Raw genomic sequence first — 26,397 nt, 5'->3', positions numbered from 1 at the left:
TGGAGAATATGTCGATAAGGATTTCACTGATTTTTGCGCTAAGGAAGGCATCAGAAGAGAGTGGACAGCACCATATAATCCGGAGCAGAATAGGGTAGTAGAAATAAAGAACAAGAACTATTGTAGAAGCAGCTACGACCATGATGTATGATCAGGATATGCCAAAACTCCTATGGGCAGAAGCATGCAACACAGCAGACGCAGAACAAGACTCCTCATCGGGCAGTGGGCAAGATTACTCTAGAGAAAGTTTTCACAAGGAAGACCCCTGAAGTTAGTCATTTCAGGATATTTGGGAGTCTGGCATATTGCCGCATACCCGAAGAAAAGAGGAAGAAGCTGGATCAGACTGCGGAAAAGGGATATCTGGTAGGATATAGCAAGAACGCTAAGGCATACAGAATCTATCTTCTAGGGAGTAGGAAGGTAGTAGTACGATGAGATGTAAAGTTCATGGAGGACAGGGCTTTCAGAAGATCTCACGAGATGCCTTCCGAGGAGCAATGGAAAGAGGAGCTGTTGGTTAAGCCTCTTCAACTAACAGAAGCAAAGAATTCTTCCTCAGGACAGGAAGATTCTCAGGATGAGGAGGAGGAGCAAACAGAAGCACCTGTTGGCAGAGGAAGAACTAGCAGGGAACTTCGTCAGATTTTGCGAGATGCAAAGGACTTCGTTGGTGCGTCAAGAAACAATAAGAGGGAGCGAAAACAGCCAGATAGATATCAGGCATTAGTAGCTCAAGATGGAGAGCCTGCCAATTTCAAGGAGGCAGCTCAACATCATGTTTGGCTAGATGTGATGGTAGAAAAATACAAGTCCATAATGGTAAATGAAGTCTGGGAGGTGGTGCCAAGGCCTCAAGACAGATCAGTGGTAGGTTCAAGATAGATCTACAAGATCAAATGCGTCGCAGACAGCAGTGTTGATAAATACAAGGCCAGGTTTGTGGCTAAGGGGTATGCTCAAAAGGAAGGGATTGACTATGAGGAGACCTTCGCCCCAGTAGCCAGGTATACATCTATTAGGACCGTGATATCTCTTGCAGCCCAGATGGGATGGGAGATCCATCAGATGGATGTCAAAATGGCATTTCTTAACGGGGTAATAGAAGAGGAGGTATACATTGAACAACCAGAGGGCTTTGAAACTCATGAGAAGAAGTCTCATGTATGCAGATTGAAGAAAGCCTTGTATGGGCTGAAACAAGTACCGAGAGCATGGTATGGTCAAATAGATGGCTACTTGCAGAAAATGGGGTTTGTGAAGAGTGACACGGATCCGAATCTCTACTATCTAGTTCTAGAGAACGAGCAGCTAATCTTAGTATTGTATGTGGATGATCTCTTTCTGACAAGATCATCCAAACTCATTAGGGACTTCAAGAAGAATCTAGCCACAGAATTCGATATGAAGGATTTGGGACGAATGCACTACTTGCTAGGGTTGGAAGTTTGGCAGCAGAAGGGAGAAATCTTCCTTGGGCATGGGAGGTATGCTATAGAAATCCTGAAAAGATTCAGGATGAAGGACTGTAGACCTATGGCTACGCCAATGATCACCAACTGGAAGGAGATTGATGCATCAGAAGATAAGGATGTCGATCCCACCCTATACAAATAACTCATAGGGTCCATGATGTATTTGGTCAACACCAGGCCAGACATTTTATATCTGTCAACACCCTCAGTCCGTTCATGGTGGAACCGAAGAGGGCACACTGGGCAACAGGGAAACATGTTCTCAAGTATTTACAGGGAACAGTCGATTATGGACTCTTGTACACCAGTAGTAAAGATATCAGATTGAGTGGATTTACTGATGCAGATTGGGCAGGAAATTTAGTGGATCGGCAAAGTACCTCTAGGTACTCTTTCAACATTGGATCAGGAATGACCTCCTCGTGCAGTAGGAAACAAAAGTCCGTGGCTCTAAGCTCATGTGAGGAAAAATATATGGCGGCAAGTACAACTTTGTGTGAGGCCATATGGCTTAGAAAACTGCTTGTGAACCTATTCAAAAGGAATATGGAGGTGACCAGGATCATGTATGATAATTAGAGTTGCATCGAGCTCTCTGAGAATCCAGTGTTTCATGATAGGTCAAATCATATTGATATCCGGTGTCACTTTGTCAGGGACTGTGTCAAACGAGGAGCTGTATAGTTGAGCTAAACTCCTACAGGAGAACAGGTGGCAGACATCCTCACCAAGGCCCTTGGAAGAACAAAATTGGACTACTCAGGGAAAATATGGGGATGGTAAAGAACCCGTTTCGGTAACAGAAATGGGAGTTATAACTCCAAGGATGCAGAGGGAGTTGCAGTGCGGATGCAGTGTTACAAGAAAGGACCAGCAGCAGCACGGATGCAAAGGAAGTTGTCGTACAGATGCAGCAGTGGCAGTAGCAGAGCCATGGGCAGCAGTACAGGATGCAACAGTGTAGAGGATGTTGTGCAAGGAGGTTTAGCATCAACACAGGGACCGATGTCGAATGATCAGGGTGGTACTCAGTGAGGAGTATTACTAGAGCACAGTGCTCGCTAAGACGGAGTGTTGATTTGGGGTAGCATCAGATGTGCTCTAGCCACGAAAATTTGTGGAGAGGCTAAGGCACATGAGATCTCCAATACCCAAAAAGGGTTTGGGCAGATTCTAAACAGTTTGAGAGATATGAAAATAATTAATATTTTTAATGGAGTCCCAAAGTCTAAACTTAGGGAAAATAAAATATTAATGTGTATTAATATAAATCTGTGTTAGAATGGTCCAAAAGTCATGGATCAAGCCAGATCTAATCTTAGCCGTTGATTAGGGACTTAATCTTGGCCGTTGATTTGTCAACGAGAAAAGTATAAGAGGAGGCTTGAGGGTCACTTGGAGAAAACACTGAGGGAGATGAGTCAGTTCAATTTCTAGAGCGGGGTTAGCTGAGAAATTGAACAAGTGGTCTGGTGAGCAGTCAAGAGGAAACAAGTACAGAGCAGAGAGGCGGGATCAACCACTAGAGATCAACGCTGAGGCAAGAGAGGTAAACGCAGGGCTTTTCAGGTAGACGCAGAGGCAACAGAAGATTGTGCAGTCACTTGCTGGGCTTGCGTGAGTGGCGCAGAGAGGCCCAGGGCTGACGCAGAGGGTTTGAGAGCCACGCGAAGGTCAGTCGGGCTGACGCTGGGATTGGGAGAAGTGTTGGCGAATTATTTCTCTCTGTGGGTAAGCTAGTTTGGCACCGTGTTGTACAGAAGAATTGTTGAATAATAAAATCCTCCCTTGCTACACCATTTTCCCAGATTGGGTTTTCCCAGGGACTATTGTCCAAAATATCTTTGTCAATGTGTTAATGCTTGTGCATATGTTTGTTTCTATATTACGGTGTGATATTTGCAGCAGAATTTATTTTAATGTTTATTGAAGTAATTTCATAAATAACTTATTGTGGAATAAGTAGGAAAAATAAATCAGTTGCTGCAGCGATAGAATTTTCACAACTCATCTAGCAATCCTTTACAGAGAAAATACTGGCGGAAAATCTAAGTGAGTTTTACCTCACTTCACTCGGCAGAATTCCGACTAATGCAACACAAGATTGGCTAACCCCGACTATTTCTGCACTGCCTTTGCGTCACCTTCTTTGCCCTTTGTGTCAGCTCTCTCTGTTGTTCTAGCAGTTCCCGACAGTGCCGGTTGTTCTCGACAGTTCTGATAGTTCCCGACAGCTCCAGCTGTTCCGACAATTTTGGGCATCTTTTCTACTCTGCACTGGCCCTTCTGCCTCTGTGTCAGGACTGCGTGGACCTAGACTGGCCTAGCGTTAGCTCTCCGCCATATATTTTGCCTTACATATTCTGTGTGTGTTTCCAAATGAACCACAAGCCTCCATTTTATACTTTTCCTGTTGAATCTTGAACGACCGAGATTAAGTCTCTAATCAACGACTAAGATTAAAATATGACTTCATCCGCCTTCTAGATCACTCTCACACATATTTTGATTAATACCCATTAATATTTTAATTTCCCTAAGTTTAGATTTAGGAACTCCATTAAAAATATTATTTATTTTAATAATATACAATCCGAGTGGAATTTCACCAAACGGTTTTTGGGTTCTTTAGAATTCATGTGCCTTAGCCTTTCCACCAATTTTCAAGGTTAGAACACTTTCGATGCTACAAAAAATGAACAAGTCCTACCTAGTAGCTTACCTTAAGACTCAAGAGGCCAAAATTTAGTTTTTAGAGAAGAGGAGATTTAAAGTGATAAATCATGTAACAAAATCTAGTGCCTTGACCTTGGGTGATGGAGTCTAGGGGATGGTTTAAAATGACTAAACCTTGGAAAAAAAAGTAAGGGAATATGAAACCCTAAGTTTCAAGCCCTGCCTATCACCTTTATGAGGGAGCAAAGTCAATGACGACACCTAGTTGAAAGGTTCACCCATGGAATTGTCATTAACATTCTGTAAGTGGGTAATAAATGAAATACTATCATCAAGGGTCCATACAATAATTTACAACCATAAATTTGCACATAGAAACCCTAAATAATCAACCATTCCATACAACAACGACAAAATAATAAAGATATATCAAATACAAGGTACACTTACAAAATAGAATGTATGAACAAGTCCTTTATTGCTCCAAAATGACATCTCCAAAGCCAAAAAATAGCTCCATTAGCAAAAATCCACCATACATCACATATCCACAAGATACAAGTCACAATTCAACTAGGCCGAATTCTCTCGGAGGGCCAAAATAGTCACAAGTGATGATCATGAAATGAGATAAGCCTATCCTCTATTTATATGAGGATTAGATCACCTAATTATGATTTAGAAAGCCCCTAAAACAAGTTTGACTGCTAATTGACCTTTGGTTACAGGCCAACCCATTAGTTAACAAAACATTATGCCTAATTTTCCCACACGTGTAAGCCATAGCCTCTAAAATGTTGACATCATCCACCATAAATGCTCCAAATGCCATGTCCAACAGTGATGAGGTGTCAAAGAATCTATAGATGTCTAAATCATCCATGATTTGAGTGTTATCCCTCAAATCCACCTCAATATCTCCTGTGGGGTCCCAAGATCCAACTAGGGTGCCATCAAGTGGTCTCTGTTGTTGCCAAAAATGTACACCTAAGTGTGGGAAAAGTTTTCAGCCCCACAAGGTATAGTCTTTAAGGCACAACGCTTAGAGAAGGGGTTGTCACATATTCCCAACTCTCTCTGTTTAAGCTCTCTCCTAGGCAAGCTATGGGGGGTAGTCCTTCTTACCACTCAAACTAACAGGGGACCTAAATGGGATCCATAAGGGCAAATGCTAGGCCAAGGGAAACAAATGGAGACGTAGCCCACTGTCACCTCAGCTAAGGCTCCCTTCTATTTACGGACATTCACCGATGGGAGGAGACCCGATATATTATGGAGTCACCGATGAAGGATAAGCCAATGAAATGATGTGGAGTGACCCAAACAATCCCTTTCCTAGAAGAGTTAGAATGATAGAGCTTGCTTGCTTTCTAAGCAAGGCACACTGTCTTCTAGAGAAAGGAAGGGAGGATTTGAGGGTTAGGTTTATGGGATATGACTTATGAAGGAATTTCCTAATCCCTAAAATCCTTATTGAAATTGGAATCCTGGATGGTTCTTGAAGAATTGTCTTTTCAAAGGAACAGGACCACACGGGACCAAGTGGACCCAGTCTAGGGTAGGGGAGAAGAGTATGGCAACCAATGATTATCCCTAACCTACACAAGATATGGAAATGGATCAAAAAAGAATATCTACTTAAAGGTTTGAATTGATCCAATAAGGTACTAGCCTTTGGGGATGCTAGGGCAAAGTTTGATCCCAAAGCTAGGGTTTCGATTTTCTCACACCTTCAAAGTCAGAATGGAATCAAATTTGGAAGTCTTAAGGAAACACCAGCACAGGATACCCTAAGAGATCGAACATTTTGGATGGGTCGTTTGTTGGGAAAACGATGCCCTAGGTGACCCGAATTGGCTAGACCTAGGGAAAGGTGAATAATATGTGATTTTAGGTGACCACCTCTTGGTAGATCAATGCCTTAGTCTTGAGAGAATGGAGTCTATGATGAATATGAGTGAGGACCTTTGGTTCTTGGTCAAGGAGGCCTCAAAACTACTTCACTAACCTTCTAGGTCAAAGGGAAGCAATCTTGCAGCTTTTATACTTTGATGCACAAATGAGATGGCTTATCAAGGTCAATTTATTGTTAGAATTAACCCTAGGAGATTTCATTCACATTACATGGCCCATACATTGGGAGATGCTATAATAGAGACAAAATTCCACAATTTAAAGCAGTGAGCAGCAATTAGCCCTAAAAATAGCGAAAATCCCAATCCAATGTATATGACAAAGTGAAAAAAGAATAACATTAATAGCATGTACTTACATGTAATAGAATATATCCAACCATCCACAATTGACAAAAGAGAAGCTCCAAGATAAGATAGACCAATATCCACACATCAAAATTCATCCATAAAGCCCCAATTCATCTTCTAGAAAACGTGTGAAATTCTCAAGAGAGAGAAAAGATCCAATCCAAAGTGATGATGAGAAAATGAACTCATCTCACTTGTATTTATAGACAAATTAGGAGTTTGAACTAGCTTCTTTTGACTACATAAACCCCAAATAATTCAATTTTTGGTGACAAGCCCACCAAACTAGCTCATAAATGAAAGAGTAAGTCTCTCAATAGGTCAAACAATAATATATGCATGTCGTAGGGCCCTCTAAGAGGCCTAATGAGGTCCATGGGTGCCAAAATGAAGAGTAGGACCCTCAAAAGCAGTGGACAAGGGGTTGGCCCCTTGCAATAACCTATAGTGCTCAAATGACATGTGGGGGCACACAAGTGTCCTCATGGATCTCCAAACAAATTGAAGATTCGTGTAGATCACCTGCAAGGGCTAGGATGATGGTGTAGGTGATGCCACATCAACGTGCAAGTCTTGGATCATCTGTCAAGCGTATGGTGCAAATCTGCGGTCAGTTGGGCATGATGGAACAAGTGCATCTTCCTCGTCCAATAAGTGAACCACAAGCAATCTTTGAATGGTTGTGGGGATCCATGGAGTGTTGTCTACTGCTGTGGAGGCCCATGGCTCTCAACGCACACCTTACATGTGCCAATGTAGCCCTATGGAGGATTAAGACCCTGTGTAGGTAGACCAAACCCAAAATGGAGACCATCTGTAATCCTGCATAAGATCCAATGCATCCCCTAGCCTTCCAGTACAACAAGTAATTAGAGAAATCGAGTAAATGAGCTTACCAAATCATGGACCACAGATGGGGACTTCATAATGGCTTACCCTTCCATAACGAGCTTCGCGATGTGCCAATGTCGCCCAAACTCCAAATGGGGTTAACCAATAATGCTATTAGGTGGTTTCTACTTATAAATGGGGTAATATAGTCAAGGTACATCCTTAAAAGGTGGTGGTATGTGACAGATAGGTGAATGAAGTAAGGGATGAGAAGGGGCAACCCTGGGTCACATGTTGGGGTACAAGGGTAGCTAATAAAAGGGAAGCACACACTTGCGTTTATAAAGTATAGGAGGGAGCAATCATGGTACATGAGGTGCTCCGACCTTGATTTTTCCACTTTTCTTAATATGCCTTTTTCCTTTTTATGATTTTCTTTGGTTAACTGCTCGGAGCTAAAGGGGTAGGAGCATGATGTATAAGATATAGTAGTGAATACCCCCTTTTAAAGTGGGGTGGTCCATTGCCCACCAGGGGTTGGGACAATCATGGGTCACTATATGATGAAGAAGGTTCATAGAACTTGTAGGAACCAGGGTGATGGCCATGATGATGGAGTAGAGCTCATGTATGGCCTTTTGCCAACGTGCTAAATGTCTCTGTCCCTACCATCTTTCGCATTTTGTGGTACATTTTCCTATTGAATGTGGCCAAATATGCTTTTATCTTTCTTTTTAGCTGCATCAACCTTCGGGCTTCATTCTAGGCCATGATCCAAGGTGTGGGTTAAGGGGAAGGAGCAAGCTAACCCTATGTTGACCCATTCGAGGAATGTGGACCCAGGTGGGAGAAATGATGAATGGGGAAATAATGAGTGGAAAGATGGTAATATAAGCGGACAAGGGAAGAGGACAATGCAACAAAAATCGGGGTTTCCCATGAAATACCATCCCTAGAACCAAATGGTCAGTAGAAGAGATCCCACAGGACTAGAATCCAAGATTAATACCCAAAATGGGGCTAGGGTGCAAAAGTACAGACCTAGCCCATTCTTTCTGTTGAATACCCCCATTAATCCATGCCTAGAAGTGTCCATGATAAGCAAACTACAACACTCAATTTCCAAATGACAAGGCATACCTGTAGGTTCGGGAGGCCCACCTTCAAACATACGATCATGGTAGATGGGTGAGGGACCACATGGCTTGTTGAAAATAGCAACAATAAATGCTAAAAATAGAAGTGCTAAAAATAGCACTGCTATAAATAGCATTTTGGGATACATTCCAATTTTAGTTAGTCCCTGAACTAGAATTGAGAATAAAAATTCGAATTTGATCTTAGCAGTTGTTTGTAAAATAATTAATTAATTCATCTTGAGTTAATTAGTTGTAGAAAATCAAACATGAAGTCTATGTGAAGACATGCAATAGTTTTCCCTTTGATTGAGGAAGTTATCCCTTGATTAAAGTGATCAAGATGAGTTGTACTTTGAGTTGTAATTAGTTAGCTCAGTTAACTGAGTTAAGTCCAGTTAGATTAGTTCCAACAGTGTTGAATTGATTGTGAGTTCAGTTAGTTAATGCATGCATGCATGTAACTACTGCACTTCAGATAACTGAATATTCTCTCATAAATAACTCATGCATGTCAGTTCAGTCACAGACCCAGTTGAGATCAAATGATGGGGCAGTGTACTATCAGTTGTAGGCATATTCCATTGAGGATATCTCTTGCATGCAGAAGGAATTCATTCCTTCAGGATTGCGCAGTTATTTTTGAGTTTTGATGAATGTGTGAGGTGGGAATTCACACAAGTGGCAGCATTGGACCCCAGGAGAAACTGCGCAAGGAAATAGGAGGCTTGGAGGATTGGAGGAAGGCATATGTTGTGTCTATTCAGTCTATGAGCAGCATTTGAGGGATTGTACTGAGAGTTGGATAGCTTGTGAGCTAAAACTTTGTGTAATCCGGACATATTTCCACTTGTATGATAATACAGAGATCGGGGTTTTTAGTTGAGGCTTTCCCCATAGTATTCTTCTGTGTTCATGTGTGATTGTTTTCTCATTCTCTGTTATATGTGTTCTATTTGATCTTTCTCAAAATCGATTAAGCTTCCGCAAGTTTGTTTATAGAAGTAGATCAAGTATTTTGCTTTAATATATTGCATTATCAGGTGATCTACAGTGGGAAATTCTATATGGTATCGGAGCAAAGATGATCAAAGCGAAGAATAGAATACAAAGAAGGGAGAAGTTCGAAGTTTGAAGTTCCTGATTATAGAATTCGAATTCTTATCACATCTCAAATTTCACCAATGGCGTTCAACGGTTTGAGACTCAAGTATGCCCTTGATGGCAACTCGAATTCTATAGCCTGGAAGGATCGCATGGAAGTGGTATTAGAGGACAACGATTTGAAAGACTTCATTGATCAAGAAGTCCCCAAGCCAGCAGCTGCTAATTCCCAAGAATTGGCGGAATGGAAGAAATGTGTGGCTAGTGCAAGGAGAATCCTTCTGGAGGGAGTTCGAGACCACAGTCTCGAATCTGCATGGGAAGGAGACACTGTTTTCAATGTGGAAAACATTGAAGGATCTATATCAGAACAGTAGTGATCAGAGAAAGCTGGCGCTGAAAGACAAGCTTCAGAAAATCAAGTGTGAAAAGGGCGACACAATCTCTACATATCTAAACAAGCTCACCACCTGCAGCGATGAGCTTGGAAGTGTAGGGATCACGACAATCGATAATGACATGGTGAGTCTTGCTCTCCTCGGTCTTCCTAAGAGCTGGCATAGCTACCAAGACTCGGTAAATGGAAGAGAGAAACTATCAGATTGAGAATGACTTTGGTCAGATCTGATGCAGGAGGAGATAAGAAGAAGCACCAGAGATGTATCTTCATCAAAGCAAGATGATAAAGAAAATATAACCTTAGCGAGCAAGGCGAGGAAAGGGAAAGCAAAGGCGTCCCATTCCAAATCCAGTTCTTCCCATGGTGGGAAGAAGTTTGACAAATCGAAAGTGAGATGTTTTAGTGTCATGAGGTGGGCCATTATGCTACGAATTGTCCACGAAGAAATCCAAGAAGGGATCCTCGAAGTGATTAGATGGTGAGGCACTGGCCTCACAGTTCGAATTGGATTTCTCCCTCATCGCATGCATGGTTTCATCGATGGTGGGATGTGTTTGGTACCTGGACAGTGGAGCTTCATTCCACATGACCGACGACAAGAATCTTTTCAGTACCTTGGAGGAGAAGGATCTCCAGATGCGGATCGAGATGGGCGATGATGGAAAGTACTGTGTTTCAGGTGAAGGTACGATTGTGTTTCAGAGGGAGCATGGAGCTCCTCTCACCCTGACTGATGTAAATTATATACCGGGTCTAAAGAAAAATCTTGTGTCTGTCGCTATGCTGGAAGACAAAGGCTATGATGTAGTCTTTAGTAAAGGAAAGGTATTCCTGAGGCATATCGGCACTAGACAGACCAAGAGGATTGGGATTCGAGTAAAGAATCTCTACAAGCTAGAGGTAGACGACTGTGCTGCATTGAGTTCCAAAGCAGAGTTGGTGCAGAGCCAAGATGTTGGTGAGCTATGGCATAGAAGATTGGGCCACTTGCACCATGGGGCCTTGAAGATCATGTAGCAGATTTCTACCAGACTTCCCAAGGGAAAACTGGAGCAGACAAATACATGCAAATGTTGTACCTTGGGTAAGTATGCAAAATATTCCTTTCAGGATTGAGACAGTAGAGCTGGAGCAATCCTGGAGCGAGTTCACACAGATGTGTGTGGACCATTCTCTACAGCCTCCACCGCTAAACAAAGGTACTATGTTATTTTTATTAATGATTTTTCTCGTAGATGTTGGATCTACTTTATGCAGAAGAAGGATCAGACCTTCTCAAGGTTTTGTGAGTTTAAAGCCTTGGCAGAGAAAGAATCTGGAAAGAAAATAAGGGCCTTGCGTAGCGACAATGGTGGAGAGTATGTCTCCCAACAGTTTAAGGACTTCTGCGCAGCAGAAGGAATTAAACGGGAGTTGACGACACCCCATAACCCACAACAGAATGGGGTGGCCGAAAGGAAGAACAGATCAATTGTGGGAGCAACTCGAGCGATGTTGCATGACCAAAGCCTACCACTTCATTTGTGGGCTAAGGCATGCAATATAGCAGTATACTTGCAGAACAGAAGCCCGCACCGTATACTGGGGATGAAGACACCAATGGAAGCCTTTTCCGGGAAGCGACCAGATGTGAGTCACTTTAGGATCTTTGGATCATCAGTTTATTGCCATGTGACCAAAGATGCCCGGAAGAAGCTAGATCCAACAGCTGAGTTGGGGATACTTGTGGGGTACACTGATACACCCCACAACTATTGGGTGTTTCTACCTACCAGTCAAAGACAGTGGTGCACAGAGATCTGAAGTTCGATGAGCAGAAAGCCATGTGAGTGTCCCTTGAGAGGGAGCTCAAGTTGCATGCAGAGGAGGAACTTTTGGTTCCAAAGGAGGAGGAGCCTCAGACTGATGCAGAGCAGCCGCATGCAGAGGATCCGAGAGTGGAGACATCCACTCATGTAGAGTCTTCCAGAGATGGGCAGAAACGCTCAAGGGAAGCTGATAGATTGGTGATGGATGCGCAAGAGAATGTGGGGCAACCATCCTCTCAGCGCAGACAAAGGAGATCACCCGAGCGGTACACTGGTTACATGGACCTGGTTGGGGAGTGTGTAGAGACCGAACTTTCTTCATTTGAGGAAGTAGTGCAGCAACCAGTGTGGGTCGATGCAATGGTGGAGGAGTACGACTCCATCATTCGGAACTGTGTTTGGGATGTTGTCCCAAGACCGAAGGACAAGTCAGTGGTGAGTTCCCGATGGTTTTACAAGGTAAAGCATGCAGCTAATGACAGTGTTGAGAAAGATAAGGCAAGGTTTGTTGCCCATGGTTTCTCACAAGTCGAGGGGATTGACTACGATGAGAATTTTTCTCCTGTAGCAAGGTACTCATCTATCAGATCGATGTTGGCACTATCAGCTCAGATGGGTTGGAAGATACATCGGATGGATGTGAAGACTGCATTCCTCAATGGGAAGATTGAAGAAGAGGTGTACATTGAGCAGCGAGAAGGTTTTGAAACCTTCGATCGTGAGTCGCATGTGTGCCGACTCAAGAGGGCTTTGTGCGGGTTAAAACAAGCACCTCGTGCTTGGTACACTAGGATCAACAGCTATTTCACCGAGTTGGGTTTCACCAAGAGTGAAGCAGATGCGAACCTTTACCACATCATGGTAGAAGGTAAGCCATTGATCATTGTTCTTTATGTGGATGATCTGATTTTGACAGGTGATGATCAGTTGATCAAGTCTTGGAAGGAGGACCTTGCAAGAGAGTTCAATATGAAAGACATGGGTCTTATACACTACTTTCTAGGCATGGAAGTGTGGCAGAAGGATGGGGAAGTGTTTGTGTTTCAAGGCAAGTATGCCAATGAGATACTCAGGCGATTCCACATGGAGAAGTGCAAGCCCATGCAGACTCCTATAGTTGGTAACTAGAGGAAGGAGGATGCTACTTCAGGTGAGGTAGTAGCTGCTACTGTTTATCGACAGCTTGTGGGTTCATTGATGTATCTAGTGAACACACGACCAGATTTGTGCTTTGTGGTGAACCAGCTGAGTCAAGCTATGGTTCAACCTACCAAGTTGTTTTGGAAGGTAGCGAAGCATGTGCTGAGATACCTCAGAGGCACATCTCAGTATGGATTGTGGTATAGACGGACAAAGGGAGTGAAGCTTCAGGGCTTCACAGATGCAGATTGGGTAGGGAGTCCATCAGACCGGAAGAGCACTTCTGGAGGAATCTTCAACCTTGGTTCAACTGCAGTTTCCTAGTACAGCAGGAAACAGAGGTTAGTTGCACTTAGCTCAGTAGAGGCTGAATACATGGCTGCCAGTCAGGCAGCATGTGAGGCCATTTGGATGCGGAAGATTCTAGTGGGATTGTTTGGTTAGAGGATGGATCCAACTATGATCTATTGTGATAATGAGAGTTGTATCAAACTCTCTGAGAATCCAGTATTTCATGACAGGTCCAAGCACATTGATATCCGGTATCATCATCTTCGAGACTGTGTGGTGAAGAGGATCATGTTGTTGCTGTATGTTTCGACCGAGGAACAAGATGCAGATATTTTGACTAAGGCATTGTCAAAATGCAAGTTCGAGTTCCACAAAGACAGGATTGGAGTGACTGATAATCCCTTTCTTGTTGAGAGGGAGTGTTGAAAATAGCAACAAGAAATGCCAAAAGTAGCACTGCTATAAATAGCATTTCGGATACATTCCAATTTTAGTTAGTCCCTGAACTAAAATTGAGAATTAAAATTCGAATTTGATCTTAGCAACTATTTGTAAAATAATTAATTAATTCATCCTGAGTTAATTAGTTGTAGAAAATCAAACATGAAGTCTATGTGAAGACATGCAACAGTTTTCCCTTTGATTGAAGAAGTTATCCCTTGATTAAAGTGATCAGGATGAGTTGTACTTTGAATTGTAATTAGTTAACTCAGTTAACTAAGTTAAGTCCAGTTAGAATAGTTCCAACAGTTTTGTTGAACTGATTGTGAGTTTAGTTAGTTAATGCATGCATGCATGTAACCACTGCACTTCAGATAACTGAATATTCTCTCATAAATAACTCATGCATGTCAGTTCAGTCAGAGACCCAGTTGAGATCAGATGATGGGACAGTGTATTATCAGTTGCAGGAATATTCCATTGAAGATATCTCTTGCATGCAGAGGCAATTCATTCCTTGAGGATTGCACAGTTATTTCTGAGTTTTGATGAGTGCGTGAGGTGGCAATTCACACAAGTGGCAGCATTGGACCCCAGGAGAAACTGCGCAAGGAAATAAGAGACTTGGAGGATTCGAGGAAGGCATATGTTGTGTCTATTCAGTCTATGAGCAGCATTTGAGGGATTGTACTAAGAGTTGGATAGCTTGTGAGCTAAAGCTTTGTGTAATCCGGACATATTTTCACTTGTATGATAATACAAAGATCAGGGTTTTTAGCTGAGGCTTTCCTCAAAGTATTCTTCTATGTTCATGTGTGATTGTTTTCTCATTCTCTGTTATATGTGTTCTATTTGATCTTGCTCAAAATCGATTAAGCTTCCGCAAGTTTGTTTGTAGAAGTAGATCAAGTATTTTTCTTTAGTATATTGCATTATCAGGTGATCTACAATGGGAAATTCTACATGGCTGGCTCAGGTCACAGAGAAATGGCACAAAGAGCTAGTTGCTAGCTGCAAGGAGCTACTGAGTGCTGGTTGAGGACCATCTTGGAGAAAAAAAATTCTCCGACGGATATCACCCACAAAATGGTGGGTAACATCTGGCTCCAACTGCCCTTGATCAATTCTTTTTATATGTTCTTCAATAGTTCAGCACAGAGAGAGAGAGAGAGAGAGAGATAGTACATATACAACAGAAGTCAACACTTTGACTTATCTAAATAAGAGCATAGATCATCTCTAAGTAGATGATACATGAGGTAGCTGAACTCAGTTGAAGACATGCTGCTTCAACTGATTCTCCCAGGTGACTCCATCACCATGCATTGTGCTGCACCTCGTCATCACGCTGCACCTCACTGTGCTACATTGCGCTACGCCCATCATCACTATGTTGGACCTCATTACCATGCTGCACACATCATACAACTGCACCTTATGTTGCAGCTTCCGATATTGCAACATCTTGTTCTACCTTATCATCTTGCTGCACTTACCAGTGCTGCCTCATCTTGTACCTTATTGTGCCCATCATGCTGCATCTCATTGTAGCATTTAATATCACTGTACTATACTAGCAAGTGCTGCACACAACATGCTACACTTCACATTGTCATGATGCCCATCATTATGTTGTAGCATTTCACATCATGCTGCCCCTTATCACAATGTTGTCATTGCTCATACTATTGCACCATGATTGCTTGATGTCCCATGCAGACACCATGTCCTTGTTGTCCCATCTACCATGCTCCACCATGATTGCATTTTCTACACCTTGTTGTTGTTGCTGTCTCGTTGTGCCATCATTGCACCATGCCATTATACTACTAGCACTGTTGTCCCACTATGCTGTTGTCCCATTGTTGTTGATGTCCCATTGTGATGTTGTCCCATTGTTAGTGACATTGCTATTCCATGTTTCCATACTGTTGTCATACTATTCCATGTATTCTGGCAGCCTTTATCATCAACAGTCTTCACACTTTAGCATGCTGCTCCAACCCTGTTTATTAGTGCACATTGCTACTGTCCCATCATTGTTGCTATGACTGCACCCAACACACAACAAGACTAGCCCTCTAGCAGCCAGCCTTGAAGAGGCTCCTCCCATGCCACGTTATCCTCAACACAACCATGGAATAACTCCAACAGCTTGCTATGGCCTGCGACCTAGCTTGTTGTAGCTTTTAGCCTCCTCAACGTGCCCAAACAGCCACTCAAATTCTAGCGTTTAGCTTCCCCCTACTCGACCTAGTAGCCTGCCCTCTCGGCCCTAGACTTGGCCCTCCATCCATCAATTTGGTCACTTGAAGTGGCTTGCGACTAGGGCGTCATGGACCTACGGCTAGGGCATCATATGACTGCAGCTAGGTAGGCTTCACGACAGCGACTAGGGCATCATGGACCTGCGGCTAGGTAGGCTTCAGGAAAGCGGCTAGGACAACTTGTTTAGCGTCTGCCATAGCTACGTTAATACTCCTTCCATGATTGCGTTAAAGGTAAGGACATCTCCTTTAGGTCAGCATATAGGTCCCTTTCATAACTGTGGTTTGATCTCCTATTAGGGCAGCATAGAGAAGCAATGATCTTCTCTCTAGGACTGCAGCTAGGGCAGCTAGATTAGCCTCCTTTCCTCCTGCGTTTAGGGCTTCCTCTCTAGATTTCTCTTGCCACTAAAACCCAGAACAAGTGGAGAGAAATCAAGAGTGAAGTGTGTAGAAATGACTATCAAGTTACCTCCTTAGAAATGAGCACATGTTGAGTACATGAGTTACCCCAGCCTTTGTTTTTCCACCGTTCTTCATATGCCTTTTGCCTTTGATTGATTTTTCGTCATAACTACTCAAGGCTCTAGGGAATGAGAGCATGATGCGTAGGATGTAGCAATAACTACCCCTTTTAAATTTGGGCATTTCTTTGCCCACCAGGGGTTGGAGCTCCAAGTTTGTTTTGATTTGATGATTGGATATGCTCGTTGTACATGTAAGTGCTCTTTGCATGTATATTCTTTACTTTTATCTTGTCACATGAATGTTTCTGGGATTTTCACTATCTAAGTTTGAAATTGCCTCTAATTTATGCGAAATTGTGGAAGTTTTTATCTATTATAGTGCTTCATATGTTACAAGTGTCATGTATAACGAGTGGATGTTGCTAGAAGTCAATTTGCATTGAATACACCTTGATAATTCATCAATTCTTATACATCGAAGTATAAAATATTCTGGTAGCTGCTCTCATGCCCTAATTGCCTTGCGAAGTTACCTAGAAGTTTCCTTGATTGGGTATATTCTCACCAAATCACAAATTCACCTTGACTCCATTTCTGCCAAAGGCAAGGCACTGATCCAACCACTCGTGGTCACTTAAAAGATTATTTTTCTTGCCTTTTTTCTCTCCACCTAGGCCTAACCCTAATAGGTCGTCTAGGACATCAATCAAATTCCTTTCTAGCCATCCAAACACCTCAATTTTCTGTCCACTACTACATTACAGTTATCTCTAGAGGTCCTCCAAGTTTCAAGCAAATCCGACAGTGGATTCCCAGATATAGCAAGCCCTAGCCATAAGACCAATTCTTGCCCTAGGTTGATTTGGGTTAGTGTCCTCACTTGGATCATTGCATTCAAATCTCAAAAGAAGATTAGTCCTTTGATCCTATTCTCTTCCCTAATTAGGTCAAGTCCCTCCTTGATTGATCAACTCCATACCCTTGACCTAATCTAGGCCCACTTGGGTTCTTTGTGGTCCCACAACTCTACAACTCAAATTCCACGAGGATTACACAAAATCCATTTCTTCAATAGGATCCCTATGGCTAGGAAGCCCCTTGACAAGGCATATCCTCCAACCCTAGGCCTAGGCATCCTTATAGCCCTTCTTAGAGAGCCAATCACCTTGCTTTCAAATAAAGCAAGCCATCTAGTTGAGCCTCTCTTGTGAATAGGTTTTAGGAATCACCTCATATCTTATCATTGACCCATCCATTCTTTTGATTCCTCTCATACAGGGACTCTTCCCATCGATGAAAGACCGTGAAGAGCAGGGAGCCTTAGCTGAGGTGACAATGGGCTATTGTTGCATTGTTGCCCTTTGACCTAGTAGAGTCTCTATAGGATATCCTCCTAGGACCCCTGCTAGTTTGAGCTATAATAAAACCCACATTTGGGATCCACTAGATGATTTACATCGAGATATTGGGGCCAACCCATAGATCCTGATTTTAAAAGTATTCTACACTTGTCATGGCACCGAAAGGCCTCAACATCAGACCTCAAGAAGCCCATGCAAGCATGATGTCAACATTTCGGCTAGCATTTGTGGAGATAAAATGAAATTTGCAAAAGCTACTAGGTCAACTTGTGAACTAGGCCATTACTTGCACATTATTTTATGATTACGGGGTTTGTAGGCTAAAATAGGCTTGATGGAATTCCTCTAGCCCTCGTCTCTAGTCCCTGCATGTGATCACTATATAGGCTCCATATATCATGGGCTAATCTGATGCATGCTAATCTAACCTGTGCTTGCCACTGTGTAGTACCGGTGATCGTTGGAAGCCACATGTGCCAAGGAGCTACCCCCTAAATGTAACCAAAAGATGGGTATCAGATACTCGTAATCGACTTAGGGTATGTGGATCCCTCCTTATAGCCCTTCTTAGAAAGCCAATCACCCTGCTTTCAAAGAAAGCAAGCCATCTAGTTGAGCCTCTCTTGTGAATAGGTTTTAGGAATCACCTCATATCTTATCATTGACCCATCCATTCTTTTGATTCCTCTCATACAGGGACTCTTCCCATCGTTGAAAGACCGTGAAGAGCAGGGAGCCTTAGCTGAGGTGACAATGGGCTATTGTTGCATTGTTGCCCTTTGACCTAGTAGTTTCTCTATAGGATCTCCTCCTAGGACCCCTGCTAGTTTGAGCTATAATAAAACCCACATTTGGGATCCACTAGATGATTTACATCGAGATATTGGGGCCAACCCATAGATCCTGATTTTAAAGGTATTCTACACTTGTCATGGCACCGAAAGGCCTCAACATCAGACCTCAAGAAGCCCATGCAAGCATGATGTCAACATTTCAGCTAGCATTTGTGTAGATAAAATGAAATTTGCAAAAGCTACTAGGTCAACTTGTGACCTAGGCCATTACTTGCACATTATTTTATGATTACGGGGCTTGTAGGCTAAAATAGGCTTGATGGAATTCCTTTAGCCCTCGTCTTTAGTCCCTGCATGTGATCACTATATAGGCTCCATATATCATGGGCTAATCTGATGCATGCTAATCTAACCTATGCTTGCCACTGTGTAGTATCAGTGATCATTGGAAGCCACATGTGCCAAGGAGCTACCCATAAATGTAACCAAAAGATGGGTATCAGATACTCGTAATCGACTTAGGGTATGTGGATCCCTCCTGTCCTTGCCAACCATCCCCCTTGGGTCTACCATCCGTCCTCTTGATAATGTGCCAATATAAGGTCTAGAGCCCAGAAACATACAGGGAAACTACCTCAGTCGTACCCGGTACCCTCTGCTCATGCATGGTACCGACATGCCCTGAGAAAAGAGTGACACATCACACATGTCTCCCTCGTGACTATATCCCTACACGTAGGCTCGGTGATGACCGATATGCCACCCCTGCAGATGATCACCTCATCCCCCAACCTGTGGCTGTCAACTGACGCACCAACCCAATGCCACTACTAGAAAGCCTATGCCCTAATGCGCTGAGTGTCACCCAAATATCTCGGGTGAGCTCCTCGTCCTCCGTTGCTCCTGCCTAGAGTGCAAAAGTCAACAACAAAATCAACTGCGTCTGTGAGGGATATAGAAGAGTTTTAGGCGTGCGAGTCCCCGCAGATACCATCAAGTATTGCTCATCTGTGTCCCTGTCAATCCTGGGTGAACTACGCCCAAAGGTATGCCCGGTGTTTCCGTCCAAGGGTCTCCCTAGAGGCAACACTCCAAGACCTCGTTGTGCGGCACTATACACCCCTGCATAACACTGATCATCCCAGTAATCCTGGACATACCACTATACACCACGGCCTACCCCTGTACCCTGCTGGATACCCTCGGCTACAGCTATGCCATCCTGTATTGGCTTGTGTCCTGCCTGTGTCACTGTACCTGTCACTCCCCGCATGTACTCAATGCGATGTGAGGCACTCCCACTCCACAGCGCAATCTAACATACTACAACACACCACCCTACATCTCCATGCTCCTCTACCAGCCCCTGTTCCTCGCTCTATAGCCCCGCACACCACTTGATGTTATGGCCTAACATTGGGTCTGTATGCATCGGACTGCATCCCTCTACATAACACTGGACCCTATGCTATAACTCTATATAGTCCTGCGTACCACTGCCCACTATCGTACCACCCTGTAACATACAGTATCTTGCATGGGCCAAAATATCCACATCTCTGCTAGTACACCCTCCATGATGTACATCCCCCCATCTGCTCTGAAAGACCTGAGCGGCTTTACTCCCCACATTCTAACGAAAATGACACTACTGCGCTTATCCTCAATAGTCCCTGCGTCCCATATGCTAGTAAGAGAGCACTCTCTCCATACCATGCCCTGTCTGATAGCCTGTTGGTGCCACCTCCTCCTACTAGCTCCTGCCAGAGTAAGCCAATCACCCTGTGACTCCACACACCCTCAATATGCCAAGACAACTCATGAAATATGTCTGCTCGCCTGTCAAACCATCTTGTCACTAGTGTTGACTGAGGCTCTGATGGAGATTTGAAAATGTGGGTGCGCTCAAGCGTCAAGTCCATCACATAGCTACTACCATCACCTACCAGCTCTATGATGTGATGGAAATTCCACCTGGATCCCAAAAACAGTCTGACCCTCGAGTCCCTCTGGTAATCCATGGCCTTTGCTGACATGTGGCCATGGATGTATCCAACCGCCTAACCTACTCCATCGAGTACCAGCTCAGTACCTCTCGCCATCCAAGCCCAATGCAGAGATCAAATGTGTAATCCTCCGTGGAAGGAACAAGCCCTCCAAGCTAATGTGGTATCATATTCAGCTCAATCCTGCTAACCTGGCCACCCCGCCAGGTACATCTATACAATTCAGTGTCCCTCAATCCAACGCATAAGGGTGGGTTGATAACGCTATAGACCCCACTAATGGGCCTTTCAAGTGAACTGTGCTGAAAACCCAACGTGTTGCCTCTATGTTGCCCCTCATCAATGGCTAGCCCAAGGGATGGTTGCACATCCTCCAACACAGGCTCAACATGAGCCTTCAACTGCTCCTCCATATACAACCCAATATGCACGATAAGTTCACCAGTCAGCTGTAGGCGATTGTCGTTTGGCAAATTTGTCATAGAGCTAGAGGCCTCTGTACCTATCGGCTCCTCAACAATGGTGGAGCTGTCTTCCAACACCTCATCAACCTGTGGTGCATTGTTATCACCTAAGAACTCGGTCACAACCCCGAATACCTCATCAATGGATGACGCTTCATCAATGGGTGTATGCTCAACTATCTCCTTGCCAACCATGGCCCCTTCAACTACTCTTTCATCTTTTTCCTTAATACTTCTCATCATCCCTGCAAAATCCCACTGAATCTCCATTGGTTTGTGCATACCCCTTAGTTCACAAAATTCCCAAAAAGAGAGGGATGCCTGCATGCCATAACCCAACCACTGGTATGCCCTCCAGTTCTCCCCCAATAACTCCACATCAGTTGCAATCATGTCCGGATTCCCAACTGACGAATGAATCAACTTCTTCCCCACATCAATCATCATTTGTTGTATCCTCATCACCTCATTCTAGGTGACCGCCATGTTGTTTGATTCCAATCTTTCCCACTGGCTGAGCCAAGATTATGGCTCTGATACCACTATAATGTTCCAAACTAAAATAAGCAGTGATATGCAAAGCAAAAACGATTTACAGCATAAATTTTAAACAATCAGCAAATGCTCATAAAACTCTAGAAGTAAGAACTAGCTAAGCCATTTTATTAATCAATGGAGCAAGTACAATAGTATGGAGGAATGAACCTGAAGTTGCCACAATGGAAAGCTTGACAGAACCCAGGTGATAATACAATGACCTCAAATGCTAGAAATGACTACTCCTCTAATGCTTTGCGCTGCCCAGAAAACTACATTGTTGGTTAGAAAGGGACTGCAAAAAACTCCATCTCCGATGCTCAAAAAACGCTGCAAATGTAACCTCAAGCTCCTTGACCAAAACCTACAAAAACCCAGAAAGGCTTTGGCCTATCTCCGAGCCAAAGTCAAACCCACAAAATGGTGTGAATTCTCGAGTTAACTAGCAATTCACCCTATTATAAGAATTGGGATTTCAAGCCCGAATAACATCTGAGAAATTCTGAAATTTTAACCACGGACTCCTCTCAGAAAACCCAGAAAAACCCACGAAGGAATCTGGCAAGTTTTGACTTCTGAAATTCGACCCCCTTGGAGCCCAACTTCAACTACAACTACAAAACTCGGCCTACTAGAATCTGCCTGTAAATCCTCCAGGAAATGGAACCAAAGTGTTGGGCTGACCTCTGCTATCAATCCCCTCACTTCCCGGATGGGCTTCGGGCCTATGGCACCTGCTCCTTAGCTCCACGAAATTGCTAGACAAGCCCCCATCGCTATCCCCAAGCCCAGTAATTTGAATTTCTAGGATGTTGACTCTGCTGGCTCCACAATTCTCAAGAAAGGCTAGCCCTTTTCTGCTCTCCCAATCCCCTAACTCTCCCAGCAAATGCTTGATCACTAATAGCTCAAACTGCCCCTGCATATTCTCCAACTAGCGAGAAATACGCACTCCCTATTGTGGCTAAATGGTAGTGTTGTAACACACTCCCTGAACCCCTGAAATACTTATGGAACTTCCTCTCTAGGGCGGGAATGTATGGTCCCCCGAAGTAGAGGTTGAATCTCTAGCTTGGGAGATTCGTGGCTAAACAGCTAGTTGACTTAGCTAAACAACAGAGCGAACAGTCAAGTAATTTTGATTGCAAGGTGTAAGAATGATCCCAAATGAAAGCTCTCTCCTCCTTTTATCTTTGTGGGACTTCCTTGCCTCATGTGGGCCCCTCCACCCAACACTTTGAATTCCCTGCCATTCGAATTCTCATGAGTGGCCCCCACCTTCCACTAGCAATCAAATTAAGTCGAATTTCCTCCTAAGTCCCTAGGTCGAAAATGTTGGGTTTTTCCCTTAGCCAAAATTGTGCAAAAATGTGTGGAAACACCCTGTTACAAATGTGTTTAAGAAGGGACATGACATTACATTTGTCGGCCAGTATCCTTGCCAGCTATTTGGGGTACTACATGATCTCGAACCCCGTCGAGAATGATCCTCTTAGTCTTCGCCATCTCAGCCTTGTACTTCTTGAGCGGATCTGCATCGACAGGTACAGCTACCACACTATCAATATAAGTGTTGAGATCATGCTCATCTAAAAGGCAGGAGATCCTAGCCTTCCATATCACATAGTTCGAGGCTCCGTTCAACTGATCTTGATCTCTCAACCCAGTTGATGCCATCTCTCCTAAAAAAGTCAAACTGCTCCCTCTTCTTCTCTGCGCAGCTGCTGCCCAGCTATTCGCACTCCCTTCTGGAGTGAGAAATCTCGCACATAGCTACTGCTGCTCTACTAGAAAAATTCGGACTTCTTGGCTGGAAGTCCTCTAAGGAAGAAATTCCCTCAATATGTCATCTTCTCTCCCTCTAACGCTATTCTGTCGGCAACTGCTGCAAAATATTTGCATCCCAGATGAAGATCTTCTATGTAAGGAAAATACATTGCTCCCTTCTGCCTCTAGAAAGCTTTGATCTAGAAATCGAATTTCTCTGTCAAATCACTCAGAGAAATCGATCTTCCCCCAAAAATTCGACATCCTTGGCTCCAGGACTGCGCTGCCTCTGCAGTAATTTTGAACTCCCTCTTCCTTTCTGCAACTGAGCTCTTCTGCTCACGATTTGCGCTCTGATACCATGTGAAAAATAGGTGACCCGATTTTTAAGGCAACAAACTGATGATATTTCTCCTATTTGATAATTACTTGAACAAATTACTTACAGTTTTCTACAACAAATATTGAAATACATACGCTATAGCCTACACAAAATAAATACTGCGAAAACTAAATACTACACTGCAGAGAAATAAACACACACATCAACATTGTTGTTTTTGGACAATGTCCTCGGAAAAACCCAATGTGGAAAAACCGGTGCAACAAATGAGGGTTTTAATTATTATGCAGTAGTAAATCTGAGTACAAATCATTGGATGCCCAAATTGCCTATTCGATATAGAGAAATGCTGGCAAAGAGTTAGTGAGAAAAATCTCACACTGGTTCAGGAGATCCAACACTGATTAGGGGCTAGTTGGCTGGTCCCACGCTGCCTCTGCGCAGCTTCCGCGTCAATCCTATGTAGATCTTCGTCACACTCGCTAGGTTCTGCAACACCTTCTCTATTGATCTCTTGTTGTCTAGAAATTCGACCTTCTGGGCCTCCAATCTCACACCCTAGCTTCTGGCACTAGATCTCCACTCTCCCAACTGAATTTTGAACTGCCTCTGCGTAGCACTGCACTTCCTCTGCATGGGGCACTGCGTTGCCTCTCTGAAATCCTCTATGCCTTCTCTGCCTTGCACTCTCCGGATCTGGAAAACTTTCCTCCAAACTACTATCTCTGCTCCTCACTACAAGAAGATCACTCGATCTCACTCCAGCAACTCAACGCTGCTACTCTTAAGAAATTCGATCTCTGATCTCTCATTCAATGTGTTCTCCAATTTCCCATAAAACTGCTTATAATCTCTCATTGGAGCTCCAACGGCCAAGATTAAAAAATAATCAAGGGCTAAGATTAACTAGGAGTTGATCCTCGTCATTTTCTAGAAGATTCACACCAGATTTAATTAATACCCTTTAATTAACCAGATTTCCTAAGTTTAGACTTAGGGAACCATTTAAAAATGTTAATTATTTTAATTAAATCATCTCTAGGTGGAATTTTCCCAAAGATTTCTGGGTATTGGAGAATGCATGTGGCTTAGCCTCTCTGCAAAATCTCGAGGCTAGATCACATCTGATGCTACAAAAATCAACATGGAGCTATTCTTGGATTAATGGATGGATTTCTCGCACATTTTCTTGTAAGTACTCTCAATTGTTGAAGATCTATTTTCTATATCTAATGTATGGAATGATTGATTCTAGTTCATGCTAAAATTGTGCCCTAATTTTATTGAAGATTAATTGAATGCTAGCTAGATGAATGTGGCATGCATTACTCATACATGACATGTGAAGAATTGTACTAGTGGTGAACTCCTAGTAACTCTCCCATAAAACTCCAATATTTCATTGAGCGGGTAAAAGCTTGAAATTTGTTGCTATAACATCAAATTTCAGCCTCTTCGGGAACAAGGTTAACTAATCTAACACATCCTTGACTCCATATGCCCAAAGGACAAAGAACTAATCCAAATTGTTGGTGATCATTCTCACATTCTCTCCATATTTTCTCCCTCTTCAATTTTGGTCTTTTCAAAGCTAGAGAAGAGAGCTAGAGCTTTGTACAAATATCTAGGAAGGGAAAATTTTGGTGTTTGGACAGCCTAAACATGTAGTAGATAGGGTTTTCCACAAAACCTATCAATTTGGTGGGAATCCACTTTAATTTCATCCATAAGTTCTCCTTCCATAGGTCTTTTTCCTAACAGGGAAACCCTAGTTTTTCTTCACTCAACTTAACGACTTTCTTGAAGGTTTCATGATCCTTGACTTGGCTAATATACATTGTAAGAAACCTTTTTTGCTCACCTTGACCTTGAGTTATTCTAACACTCGCCAAATCAATCAAACCTTAGGTCTTGTGCCTTCATCTCTAGGTATCTTCATAGAAAGTGAATTGCCTCCTTATGAAGACGTGGACCAAAATTGTGTCTTTATTGAAGACCTCCTAATGAGATCATTTCATACTGTAAACCTAGAATGCCTATTATAAGCGATCTCTGGCTTACCTAGACTCCTCCCATCAATGAAAGTCGATAAGAGCAAGGGGATTTGGCTATGGTGACAGTGGACCACTACACCACTGTTGTTGATAGGTCTAGTTTATACCTTGTGGGGTTTCCCTCTCTGTTGTCACTGCGACAAACACCCTCCAAAAATTTTCCTACACTTGAATTTTGGAGCCTACTAAGGATCTTGTGATCTGTCATTCCATTGTCACCTCACGGTCGGTTGATGCTTTGTTAAGCGCTCAAGTCTTCTTCTCGGATTCAAAGTGTCAAACTCACTTGCTCATACATGCTCAGTCAGCGATGAACTCATAAATGCACTTCTTTCTATACAAGCTTAGATAAGCATTGTGCATCTCCTAAAAGTAAGGCTTGCGCAATCTCTAGGAATAGATATTGTGCAATGTTCAATTATAGTACTTTGGTAGTCATTGTTGATAGTAACTATGTAGCCCATAAGAACAGTGCACTGTGCAATCCATGTTGATAGTCAATGCACACTTTCCATTGAGAGTCTTCCTCTCACCTTGGTTGCAATTGTATTACTATTCCAGTGAGTTTTCTCAATTGTCACTTTCGCACACCTTTCTTTTGCAAGTGTCGCTTTCACTTTCACAACTGTCATTTTTGCTTGCCTTCACTTTAACAAGTGGCGTTTTCACGTTTCTTCACTATAGCATGTGTCGTTTTCACTTTCTTCAGCATTTTCAAGTGTCATTTTTACGTTTTCTTATTGTCACAAGTGTCGCTTTTAACTGTAT

The 26,397-nt window shown here is 43.1% G+C and overlaps 1 protein-coding gene across 1 annotated transcript in view; it reads right to left on the bottom strand.

The window, feature by feature from the left end:
• Window positions 1-15,391, bottom strand: part of LOC149156329 (uncharacterized) — an 83,220-nt gene extending 67,829 nt beyond the window's left edge. The window contains exons 1-2 of the mRNA XM_089444724.1: window positions 15,236-15,391; window positions 15,066-15,104 (exon numbers count right to left, since the gene is read on the bottom strand). Of these exons, the coding sequence (XP_089300850.1) occupies window positions 15,066-15,104; window positions 15,236-15,391 (195 nt within the window). The remainder of the gene's footprint in view (window positions 1-15,065; window positions 15,105-15,235) is intronic.
• Window positions 15,392-26,397: the final 11,006 nt, after the last annotated feature.

Source organism: Pinus tabuliformis, chromosome 9 (genome assembly GCF_031772625.1).
Source record: "Pinus tabuliformis cultivar Carrire ecotype Pingquan chromosome 9, CPIR1, whole genome shotgun sequence".
In the NCBI taxonomy this organism is placed as follows: domain Eukaryota; kingdom Viridiplantae; phylum Streptophyta; class Pinopsida; order Pinales; family Pinaceae; genus Pinus; species Pinus tabuliformis.
Note: the sequence above shows the minus strand (reverse complement) of the source record. Positions and strands in the feature narration are given on the sequence as shown.